Raw genomic sequence first — 12287 nt, 5'->3', positions numbered from 1 at the left:
AGCCTCATTTTTTTTTTTTTTTTTTTTTTTTTTTTTTTTTTTTTTAAGTTTATTTATTTATTATGTACACAGAAGAGGGCGCCAGATCTCATTACAGATGGTTGTGAGCCACCATGTGGTTGCTGGGAATTGAACTCAGGACCTCTGGAAGAGCAGTCGGTACTCTTAACCTCTGAGCCATCTCTCCAGCCCGGAAGTGAGCCTCTTTAACGTCTGTACTTCTTCCTCGCCAATACCAGTTCTTTTTCTTTTCTTTTGATAGAATTTGAGAAGTTTTTCTCAGCTAAGTAGCCCCATGCCTTTCCTGAAACACGGCCCCATGTGCCATTGAATGGAGACCACCTCCTGCTCATCTCTGTCGTGGGACCTCCAGGGAAGAGATGTGAACAAAAGTCTGTTTGCTCTAGATAGAGCACTGACGACAAGCCAAAGAAAAGATTTCTACCCGTGCCTCAGTGGGGAAACCAGTGAGATTAGTTACTCACAGGAGCATGGATGGGTCCCCACTCTCCACCAGCCTCTTTCCCCAGCTGATGCTCAGTGCTGATACAGCCTCGGACGGGGGTCTTGTGAGCCTTGTATCAGCTTCCTCAGTCTGACAGCTTCAAGAGCTTTGCTAGTCCTGTGAACCTCCCTCCTGACTGGAGGGACTAGTTTCAGTTTGGAGAAACTAGCTATACACAGTCTGGAAACAGCTACCTCCGACCAGAACTGACCTTGTGTTATGGACCTCTGGCCACAGAGTTGGGTCAGCCCTGCCTTCCCCCTGCAGGGCCGAGTCTGGTTCAGTCCATTCCTGTGCCTCACCCCTGCCTGCTCCTCAACCATCTGGCTATCCTGCCTGCCTTTTTGGTTCCGGTTACATCATCTTCATCCTGATTTCCAGTTTCTCTCCTAGTGCCCCCCACCTTACCATTAGCATGTGTTTATGTGGCCAAATGCCTGGATTAGGAAGAGCCACCCTGCATTTCTGTTCCCCCTTTCTTTTGCTAAAGGCCATTGGTGAACATGTAACTAAATGCGCTTGGCTTCCCAGCTCTGTTGTACTTTCTCATAGTCTGTACACTTCACAGTGGCACAGAGGTCTCCAGAGTTCTGGCCAGACAGTGGGGCTCCTGCAAGCTGTTATGCAGTGCATATCGAGTTGATGTTGTGATGGATGGGTGGGAAACGCTGGGTCCAGGTGACTTACTGTGCTCCCACCTCATGGGAGAGCTATGATGCTCTGTCCAGCCATTGTTCCCACTGCTCTGCCATCGGTGCTTCTGTGGGGAAGAGCCCTGTGTGTACCTTTTCTGAGTAGTGCTTCTCCACAGTGGAGGGGGCTGTCTCCTTGGGCTGCTCTGGTGAGATCCTTAGGACTGTTGCAAGAAGAGCATGTATTTTCCTCCATGGCTCACTACTCTAAGGGAAGAGGTGCCTGTCTGTGGTTGAAAATAGAGTCACCGCAGTATGGAGTCTGTGTGGCGCCTGATCATGGACAATAGAGATATGAACAGGACCATTGAACAGGAGGAAGCCCACAAGAAAGAGAAGCATGGGCAAGTTGTACCATTTTCAGTGTGACCAACTAACTCCAGGGTGGGGCTGTAGCCATGGCCCGGTGGCCAGGGTCTCCTCCGTGGCAGGCCTCCTGGTGGGGAGGACGAGAGTGGGCATCTTTTTATGTTGCCCAGGTGTCTTATGCTTTCCACTGCACAGGACGGGGGTTTCCGTATTCTAGCCCTACCAGAAAGTGCTTCCCCAGGAGACAGGAAGGGAGCGCCATGCCCAGCTCCCTTGCCTACAGATGGAAGCCAGTCAGTGACAAGAGCCTTTGTTTTGTGACTGCTCCTTCTTGAGAGCCAAACACACAGGTTTATTAAGGAAAAGTGAGAGTAACCCTCTAGGGTGGTGGAAGGGGGTCCAAGGAAGGAACACTGCAGAGACATGTGTAGGGGCTTTTAATAGGATTTATGGCAGAAACCGGACCGAGACTGAGGTCGTTTCAGTTGAGATGTTGAATGCTTTCAACATATCACCCAGGGAGATGACCATGCACTGTTCTCCCAGTTAGGAGCGTGGTCATCTGAACTGCCCTCTGTCCCTCTTTGGCTTGCTTTGTTAGCTGCTAACCTTGGCTTCTGCTGGCTGCAAGCCCTGACCGAAACTGTAACTATTGACCTTGCAAGTGTTGCAGCTCTCTGATCTTGGCTGGTGTTTTGTTGGCCTCCAACTGAACTATACGCTCTTTGTTTTTCTGTTTACAGGACTAAAGATCTTGAGTTGGGGTTTAAAGACACTGAGGCAGATTGGTCAAGTTATGAAGGTCATTAAAAGAGTTATTGCCACCACAGATAGACAGACAGCAGCATAGCAGAGCCTCTGAAGGGAATTTAGGCTACAGGGCCAGAGACAGAGAGTGTGCATGGTCTCCGAAAAGAGTATCCATAGCCCTCAAAGAAGCGTAAAGGACCTGCTTGAAGTTTTTTTTACCATGTGCCGCACCCCTGCACCCCCTTTTATTCTCTCTGCCTATGGGGAATTGACTCTAGCCTCAGGTCATATTCTCATGTGTTCTCTTGATTGCTCTCAGTGGGATGGATGCTTTTCCTTCTTCTCAACATGCCCCATGGCCTCTCTCCCTTCAAGGACACTACGTCTAGCCTGCCAGTGCCTATTGTATTAGAGTAGTTATTAGTGATACTCATGATGACTGTTAAAGTGTCCCTGAAAAAACAACCCCATGTGTTTTCAGACACCTTGAATGCTACACTGTCACTTCACATTCAGCATATCCAGAATGGAACTCAGCATTGACCTCACTAAACCTTGTTCCTCATCCCCAATTCCTGTGTGTCTTCAGATCACCCGGATTTCTCCTCGGATGGTCCAGGGGTCAACAGGTAGTGACTATCAGCACAGAGGAAAGAATCCAGGTGGTTTTTGGTCTTACGAAGCTGCCTTCTGTTTGATAAAAACCTAAGTAGCATGTGCTATGAAAGGCCTGGCCTCAGTGGGCTCGTCCAGGTCTTTTTAGCTGTCCTCCTTCAGAATCCTGATCCTGAATTCTTCTACAGAATCCACATCCCAACATGACTGCTTCTCTTGTTGCCCATCCTGTGCTCTTCTTCCCATGTGCCCGGTTAGGACTGTGGAGATGTGCAGATTGGATGAGGAAAGAAGGACCACAAGGAAGGTTTAGAGTATTCCCTTCAGTCTGGAGACTACAGTCCATGCTGCTTCTGCTTCAGACTGCACAGGATTGCAGGGTTTGTCTTTGTCTGTTGCCTATGCCTGCATGTGGAGCCCCTCCAGCCCCAAGGGCTTGGGATCCTGAAGTAATCAGCAACCTAGCAAGAGTGAGAATTTTCTAAAGAGACACATGTGTTCCTCACTCTGGCTATCTGGACCAGTGGAACAAGGCACTCAGAGAATTGGAATTTCTCCCAGAAATCTCACACTGAGAGAAGGAAATTGCTGAACCCTGGTATGAGCTAGAGGAGGATCTTGTCTCTAGGAAAGCAAAGCAGAAGGATTTCACATGGTGCTGGCAGATTTCCAGCCTTGCAGGAGAAACTGAAGTCAAGACATTGATGGGTCACTGATAGACAGAACCATACCTTGATTGAGAGGTCCAAATTATGCATATCTCTTGCCTTTTAGTTAAACCTTAACCTGGGGGGGGGGTCCACTGGATCTCTTTATTCCTCTTCTTAATGTGGCCACATTGAGTACACCTGCTTTTTACTCTTTCTAATTTGGCTCTTCTAATTGCCATATTGTGATGGTGGCTGAGCTTGGCTTGTTGGGATACAGGCTGTGACCCTGAGTCTAGTACTAAGAAAAGAGTTCTGGGAAATAGCCTGAGTTCTCTAGTTACATGTTCTTGGACTGTTGGTGTTTCCCTGAAATATGCTTAGCAAAGGGAAAGAGTACCCAGTGTTTAGTAGGCACCCCCTTGCCTAACCTGGCTTTCCCAGTTTTGCTTTAAGTAACAGGACAGCCACTGTTAACTGCTCAGTGTCCTTGTGTCCTCCAGGGTAGCGTGCTCAGCAGTGTGTCTGTGAGCCATGCTAGGCTCTAACCTGCAGCTTCTAGGAAAGGGCCTTGTTGGCAGCAGGGCCACCAGCCTGCTTTATAGCCCTCCCCCCTCCACCTGTCCCCTTTTGTCTCTCCAGCCACTTCCTGTGCTGTCCCTCCAAAGTACATGAGAGGCTCTAAGTGGTATGGCCGTCGAAGCCGACCTGAGCTTTGTGACTCGGCCACTGCAACCAAATATGGATCAGAACAGCAGCCCAAGGGTAGTGTGAAGCCACCTCTGAGGCGTTCTGCATCTCTGGAGAGTGTGGAGGTGAGTCAGCCAACCCTTCCCACCCAGATTGCCCAGCACTAGGGAAGTAATTGTGGGTTCGTCACTGTCCATACACATGGTCCTGGAGGATGGAGGCAAGTTCCTGGGCCTTGAGTTGTCAGAAGCCTGGGTGTGCATGGCAGCTGTGCTTCATCTGAAACTCTCTTCTCTGTTGGTGGCAGTCCTGGGTCCAGGCCACCCTCCTTCAGATTTGGAGCAATGGGGACTTTGTGATGACCTTTACTTCTCTTCGGTGGCTCTCTAGCCACGACTTCCTTTCATTGTGGAAAGTTCAAGTTAGGGTTTCACAACAGAGGAACATTATATGCCAGGAAATGGAAAAAGGAGCCTTTAGGTTAGGAATGTGGGAGTATGGAGTCCACAGTACTGTCTGCCTCAGGGTATACCAAGGTCCACACATCTGTAGTCCAGCATGGTGCAGCCAGTGCCTCCTGGAGTGTGGGAGCTGAGCCTTTCCCTGCCTCTGAGCCTTTCACTGCTAGCAATGGAGCCTCACCTGCTTCGTGTAAAGAACTCTATACATCGGGCAGGCGGGGTGACTCGGTGGAGATGCACCTCTGCCGTCCTGGCAGGTTGAGGGAACACACTTCTGAGTCCGTGACTTTCTGTTTTCATTGTGACACTTCATCCCTGACTCAGAGTGCAGACTCAGAGAACGCTGTGTTGTCAGCTGAGGTGAGTGCTGTAGAGGAACGGAACCGACTTTATCACCAACTTGAGTTCTGACCTCTGAGAGTTAGGGCAGCTTTAAAAGGGCAGAGTCTTGGTCACCCTGGTGTTCATTTGGAAATCAGCAGGTCCCACAGCACTTGCTCAGAAGCTGGCTTTAGCTCTGGTCTGCTGGTGTGGTGAGGCTTTTACTTAAATCACACATTCCTTGATTGCCCTGTCTTCCAGGCTGAGGTATCAGTGCTTATTATGGACTGCATCGTCCCCAGAGCCCCTAAAGGGACAAGGGCCAGCCTTCTGTGTGCTGAACTAATAGGGGTGAGAAAGGATTGTACACAGGGCCATGATACCACAGTATTTGTTACAGGTGTCCCATGAGTGAAATGTTGGACAATTCCTGCCAAATGATGGCGTGTAAAGCTGGCCACAGTCTGCTGCGGGAGACAGGCGCTTTCTGTGTTTTCAGTGTGACCTGCTGGTATTTTATGCTAAGGGCCTGAGTATGCAGAACAAGGCATGTGCCCAAACTCAGGTCTGACCCCTTTGCTCTGGAGAGGGCATTAGTCCTCATAACATACAAAGCTCCATTTGGTGGGACCACAGCCAGTTGAACTTCAGTCTGAGGGTGTCAGCCCAGAGTACATCTTCAGTGACCCCTCCCACCCCAACACCCTTTGTGCTCACTCCTGATGCTGCACCCACTGGGGTACTCACATCCGTTTCTTCACGTGTTTCACAGAGCCTCAAGTCAGATGAAGATGCTGAGAGTACGAAAGAACCCCAGAATGAACTATTTGAAGCACAAGGTAACCTATGGCTTCAATTTCATGCTGTGTCTAATTGGAGCTCTAAATGGAGAGCCATTGCCGGACAGGGCAGTGTCTTGGGAACTACATGTTTTATGTATGTGACGCTCATAGGTTCCTTCTCCAGAAGTGGTTAGTATGTTGGTGTCACAGTCCTGAGACAGTCACTTGGTCTTCAGTTTTCCCCGAGACCAGTTCCTGAGATAGAGGCTTCTGGCTGAGGTTGCAGGGTCCTGCCTGCTGCTGTGATTCACAGCCTGTGGGTTCCAGGTATTACCCAGGAGTCTCAGACCCAAGGGCTTGGCTTGGCTTGTTTGCAGGCTCTTGTGCTGTGAAGGGGCTTGAGTTGTCCCCAGCAGAGAGTAGCATGTGGTCCTGCTCCTGAAGAGCCTCACACAGCAACCAAATACCCACAGTTGGAGCAAATCAGCATCAGGAGAGTGTGGCTGGTCCAGGGGCTCTCGGTCATCAGAGCTGCTGTGGTCTGTGTGTGATACTGAGCTCCAAACAGCCACTGGGTGCATGGGCATGAGCTGGAAGTGAAGTACATCTGTGCCTTTCTGGGATGGCGACTGCATTACATGTTCCTAGGGATGTAGAAATTCACAAAAAAAGTTTTTCATAGTAGTACCCCAAGAGACAGTACAGAGGCTTTGTAGGGAAGTGACTTTATTCAAACTCATATTTGCCTATGTTGCTTCTGTGATAAAAGGCAAAGAAATAGTGTTTAAGTGTTGGGGTTGGCTCAGTGAATAGAGTGCTTACCATATAGCCAGAGGACCTGAATTCAGAGTCCCAGCACGAACATAACAGGTTGGGTTTGTCAGCGCACCTCTGTAATTCTAGCACTGGTAAAGCAGAGACAGTGGGATCCCTAGTGTGCTGACTAGCTAACCCAGTCAGTAAGCTCCAGTTCATTGAGAGACTGTATGTGTGCCAGCGAACACGTGTACACTGACAGATAGACATGAACATGTATGCAGGTGTGTGCATAAACATGAGTTGAATCCTGGCATTTAAGTAGGGAGATGAGACCAGGGCCAGTGGCAAACAATTCCAAAGCAAGAAGAAAGTATAGGGGGCTGCAGAGATGGCTCAGCAGTTAAGAGCACTGGCTGCTCTTCCAGAAGACCCAGGTTCAATTCCCAGCACCCATATGGCAGCTCACAACTGTCTAATTCCAGTTGCAGAGTATCCAATGTCCTCATACAGACACACATGCAGGCAAAACACCAATCATATGAAATAAATAAATCATTTTTTAAAAAAAAAGACAGGGTATAATTACTTCAGTGATACCACAGAAGTGATAAAAGGAGCTGGCCAAGGGACCGCCTGGGCTTTTCTGAGCCTTTCAGCAGGCTGAAAGCAGCCTAAGCACCTCACTGTGCAAACCACGGCATTTGCAGAGGGTTTTTATGAACTTGGCCGCAGCGGCCAAAAGCTGCATACTGCTGCTGCAGAGCTTCTCTGGGAAGGGGATTGGAGTACTCATGGAGAGTTGATGAAGGTGGGTAGCATGACTCAGTGTCATGAGACGCAGGGCCTCTGCTGAGGCTCAGGAAGGCTGAGTCCTGAATCATGGGAAGATGTGACAGTGACTCACATAGCTGGGCTGAGGCTCAGACAGATGTGGACTGCTTTTGAAGGTCCTCTCAGCATGGCCCGGCTTCCTCATAGCATAATGGCTCAGGTCTCCCCACACAAGGTCTGGCCAGCCGGGCTGCCTATCTTTTGTGTTATAGGAGCCTACACTACAATCACACAGCATGACTTCTTTTGAGTTCTGTTGGTGAAAGCTGTCTCCAGACTTCTGAGGTTGGAGGAGAGAGGCCACAGACCCCTGGGTACTGACGGAAGAAAGAGTCAGAATTTGGAGTCATGATTGATTTTAAACTGTTTCATGGGGAAAGCCAAAAAGATGAGGGCAGGCGTTTCAGAAGAGGAGAGGAGTGAGACCACGAATGTGGCACATGCGTCTGTAAGCAGTTGGGGAGCACACTGTGAGTCTCTTTAAAGCCAGACCCGTGAGACCCCAGGGCAGCAGGAAGCTGTTGGAAATCTGTGGAGAGGGCGGTGATGAAAGAACTTGTGTGTTAGGCTGCAGTGACCAGGGAGGAGGAGTCTGGAGCTGGTTGAAGAAGTTGGGACTCTTTTGACTGCAGAGTGCTAAGTCCCAAGCCACTTGTAAGGCACTGGGAGGTGCCTAGTGGATGCATTTGTGGAGCTGGTCTGTCTTGTTGGAAAAGACATGAGACCACCTGTGAAGATATGAAGCTTCTAGCTCTGTCTACCCCTGGGCCATGGGTGAAATCTAGGCCTCGTTAACCTGCACACAGCAAGTCCCCAACATTGGGCAGAACGCCCTGCAATCTATGTCTTGGGTCAGGCTGCACTGGCCACAGGCCCTTTGATGTGCTTTTTACTACTCAGCCTAAGGTGTCATTTGGGAGTACTCAGCCTGGCTTTCTTTGGGGGACAGTAGCTTTTATGTTACTTGTTGAGTTATGAAAGTAACTAAGGCCCATAAGGCTAAGTTTTCCATTTGATTTTTTTATTATGGGTGTATTTATCAGTGTTTAACTGTGACCCTCCCTTGCTTCAGGCCAGCTGCGATCCTGGGGTTGTGAAGTCTTCGGGACACCCCGAAAATCCTGTAGCCCCTCCTTCAACACTCCTGAGAACCAGGTTCAGAGCATCTGGCATGAGCTGGGGGTTGGCTGCAGTGGTCACTTGAATGAGCAGGAACTGGCTGTGGTCTGCCAAAGCATTGGGCTCCACAGGCTGGAGAAACAGGTAAAGGTCTGGGGCCGCCCCAGTGACTTGGTATTTGTAGTGATCACATTTAGTGCTGGGTCTGGAAAAGCAGTTCACCTTCAGACAGCTGTTTTCTTCTGCACTTTATAATCTCAAATCTTTTGATGGCTCCCAGTGCTGTTGGCCAAAACCTCTTGGGGTCCATCTTCACCCACACAGCCCATCCTCACAAACTTATGGCTGCCCTCAAGGGTCTCAGCTGCTTCTGAGACCTTCACTTCCAGCTCTCCTTCTGCCCGGAACAAATACCCTTCTTCTTCTGCCCAGCCCAGCACCTTTGAGCCTGGCTACACCCAGGTGTGTGCACCATTCTTCTGGGAACACTTAGGCAGGAAAGTGGCTGTGGTGATAGCATAGGTCCCTCCTCTTACTGTTCCTACCCTGTATCCATGATGGACCATGAACTGTAAGGCTGAGGCTGGGTTTCCAGCAAGGTATCCCCAGTGGACACTGGAGTATCTGTAGAGTTAGGACGTTCAGATGCTGCCCACTTCTGATAAGGCCATGTAGGATTCAAATCAGTTGAGCAGCCTTCGTAAAGCAGCTAGACAGTTTAATTTTTGGATAAGCCAAGTGCTCTGTTGGGTGCCTGGAGCGAGAGGGACCGAGAAAGGTGACTCTCCAGGCCTGAAGAGTAGTGGCTTTTGTCTAGGAACTTGAAGAACTATTCAGCAAACTGGATCAAGATGGAGACGGCAGAGTGAGCCTTGCAGAGTTTCAGCTTGGCCTGTTTGGTCACGAGTCTCCTTCGCTTCCAGAATCTTCCAGTCTGGTCAAACCAAACGGGCCTTGGTCTCATTATCAGGTAAAATGGGGGAATTAAATGTCCAACACCAGCAGGACTTGGTATTGCTCCTTGACTGATGAGGGTCCTGGCTGATGGTTCTGCCAGTGTCACGGCACTGAGCCCAGAAGCTGGATAAACATGCTCACACACCCGAGCATATGCAGCACTCCGTGGACCTCAAGCTTAGCTGGTGATGCGCCTTCCTGATGGTATGTTACTCGCCTTCTCTGAGCTCTGTGTTCATCTGTAAAATGGAAACAGTCTGAGCACCCGCCTCGGGAATTTCCAGAGAATAATGCAGTGTGGGGCACATGGCAGTTCCTCAGCATGTCCTCTTAGGTGTGCGGTTGGGTGATGTTTTCCCGTGAGACAACGGGTTCCCTCTCCCGTCACACCCTAAGGATGAGCTGTGGAGTAGTGTGACTTGTCTGGGATTCCTCCCCCATATGGACTGAGGTTTTTCTGACCCGAAGTCCTGAATTTTATTTTGTACAAGCCACTGTACTCAGAGGCTACTGGCCCAGCACGTGTTTCTTTAGCACCAAGACATAGTGCAGGCTAGCTCTGGAGACGGGCACTGGTGTGGGCAGGCGCACTTGAGAATCTTAAGTTTTTGACTGAAATCACTGGGGACAGGCAGAGAAACTCAGGGGAAGCACTTCAAGATGATACCAGCCCTTGAAGTCAGACATACCAGGGGCTGGGTGTGGGTCAGTGGTGGAATTCTTGCCCAGCATGTGCCATCCCTGCGCCATTCTCACACCATATATAAACACAAGAACATCAAGTCAGAAAGCCTCAAGATGCGCCCTCCCCCACCACGTCAGTGTTGGTTCAGCTGGATCCCCCTCTGAGTGGGGCCACATGTCTCCTGTGCTTTGGTACCACTGGCAGCTGTTATCAAGTGGGATCTCAGAGCCTTTTAGAAGGCCCAGCAACTACCTGGGCACCCCAGGCTAGCATATGAGGAGGACTGTGTGTCCCATGTGCTTCCCAGAAGGTGCCTCTTCATCAGGCAGCCTCACCTATGGCATAGGTCATGGTCTAGAATGTGCTAGAAGTTGTAGCTCCTCTCTGTATACCTTATTTCCTTTCCTCTCCTGCACATGGTGAACTGCTCCCATGTTCCTGGCACTGTGGCTATTGGACCAGCTTCCCACCTTGTTTTCTCTTCTCACAAACTACCTACAGACAAGTATGCAACACAGGCATACAGCTGCATGACATGACAAGCATACAGCTGCATGCATATCTACTTGCTCTGTGCATGCACATCACGATACAGCTACTGTGCATTCATGCTCATACTACTTTTGCTCACTGTGTGTACATGCACAATTCACTGAGTACACACGCATCCACCACGAATGCATTCCTATTATGGACATGGCACGTCCATTTTATGTGTGTATCTGCTGTGTACTCACATTGTAAATGCTCACTAGTTGTACACATGTATGTTCATTATACACTCATATCAGCTATGTACACACATTTTCTGTATGTGTACACCTGCTCTAGACATGTGCACATCCGGTGTACGTTTCAACTTCCTGAAGACTGTATGTGTGTGCGTGCTGTAGATCTTGTGTATCCGCTGTATCTGCACATTCACTGTATGTAGATGTGTTTAGGCTCTGCACATGTCTCACCCAGTTTAGAGACATTCAGTCCACCATACCTACACATCCACTGTGTGTGTGAACCTGCTGTAGAAACATTCACATCTGTGGTACATGCATGCCCACTGTAGATGAGTAGTCAGTCTCTGTCTGCACCACCTACTATTGACCTGTGCACGTTCAGTATATATCTGTATCTACTGTTAACTCCACATCTTCTGTATGTCCACATCTGCTGGAGACATGCACAGGTTCTGTATATGCACACCCATTGTTGACACATGCACAGGTTCTATATGTGTATCCAGTGTGGACATGCACATCCACTGTTCTTGCACACTGTACAAACACATCTTACTGTATACACTCCTACTATATGTAAGCACACGTGCAGGCTCTGTACATACACACCCACTGTAAATGGTTGCTCATTCACTGTGTATGTGCACCCACTGAGTATACACAGATCTTCTGTAAGTGCTCATCAAATGTAGGTGTGTACCTGCTGTAGACACATCCATTATCACAGTAATTTATCTACTCAATGTATAAGCCCACTGTGTGTTTACATATATGGCACACATTCATGCATACTCATAATTTATATACAAATATATGTACACATTAGCTTTAGCCTATGCTCATTATACATACTCCATAAGCACACACACACTGTGTTCTAACATTACTTCACATGCTGCCAAGATGGAGAGAGGGCAGATTCTGACTTTAGTCTGTAGAGCACCAAATTCCTGCCCTCCTGATGTCTCTTGTTTCAGAATGTCTGCCTCCTACTTTGGGCATCATTCAGGACTCCAGAGACTTCAGCAGAGTGACCTGCTTAACTGCAGGGTTGAGCCTCCCATGTCCTGTGTGGGCTCTGCTGGCTTTATGTGGCTGCGCCAGCTCCAGGAAGGCAAGCTCCAGAGAGAGTCACGCCAGTCCTGCCCTTCTGCTGGAGCCAAAGGGGGACTAGCAGTTCCTCAGTGCGTTTGGGCATCAGGGCTTATGCACAGGTGGCCATCACTAGACATGGTAGAGATGTTCTCTCCCTCTGTAAATGGGGCAAGACGGCTGCTATGTGGGGTGGTTAGACACACAGCTCAGGAAAAACTCTCCTGCACATGCTGGAGGGTAGGGCCAGGAGAAAGAGCAGGTGTACGGGGCTATGGGGAGACGGGAGCCGCAGCTGGCAAGAGAGCTGCCAGCAAGCCCTGCCCGGGTGCTGCACC

The 12287-nt window shown here is 49.4% G+C and overlaps 1 protein-coding gene across 1 annotated transcript in view; it reads left to right on the top strand.

Moving 5' to 3' along the window:
• Ninl (ninein like) overlaps positions 1-12287 on the top strand; it is a 79907-nt gene that overhangs the window by 33580 nt on the left and 34040 nt on the right. The window contains exons 4-7 of the mRNA XM_028893421.2: positions 4161-4333; positions 5763-5829; positions 8435-8625; positions 9299-9451. Of these exons, the coding sequence (XP_028749254.1) occupies positions 4161-4333; positions 5763-5829; positions 8435-8625; positions 9299-9451 (584 nt within the window). The remainder of the gene's footprint in view (positions 1-4160; positions 4334-5762; positions 5830-8434; positions 8626-9298; positions 9452-12287) is intronic.

Source organism: Peromyscus leucopus, chromosome 4 (genome assembly GCF_004664715.2).
Source record: "Peromyscus leucopus breed LL Stock chromosome 4, UCI_PerLeu_2.1, whole genome shotgun sequence".
Taxonomy (NCBI): domain Eukaryota; kingdom Metazoa; phylum Chordata; class Mammalia; order Rodentia; family Cricetidae; genus Peromyscus; species Peromyscus leucopus.
This window is presented reverse-complemented; position numbering and strand designations above follow the sequence as displayed.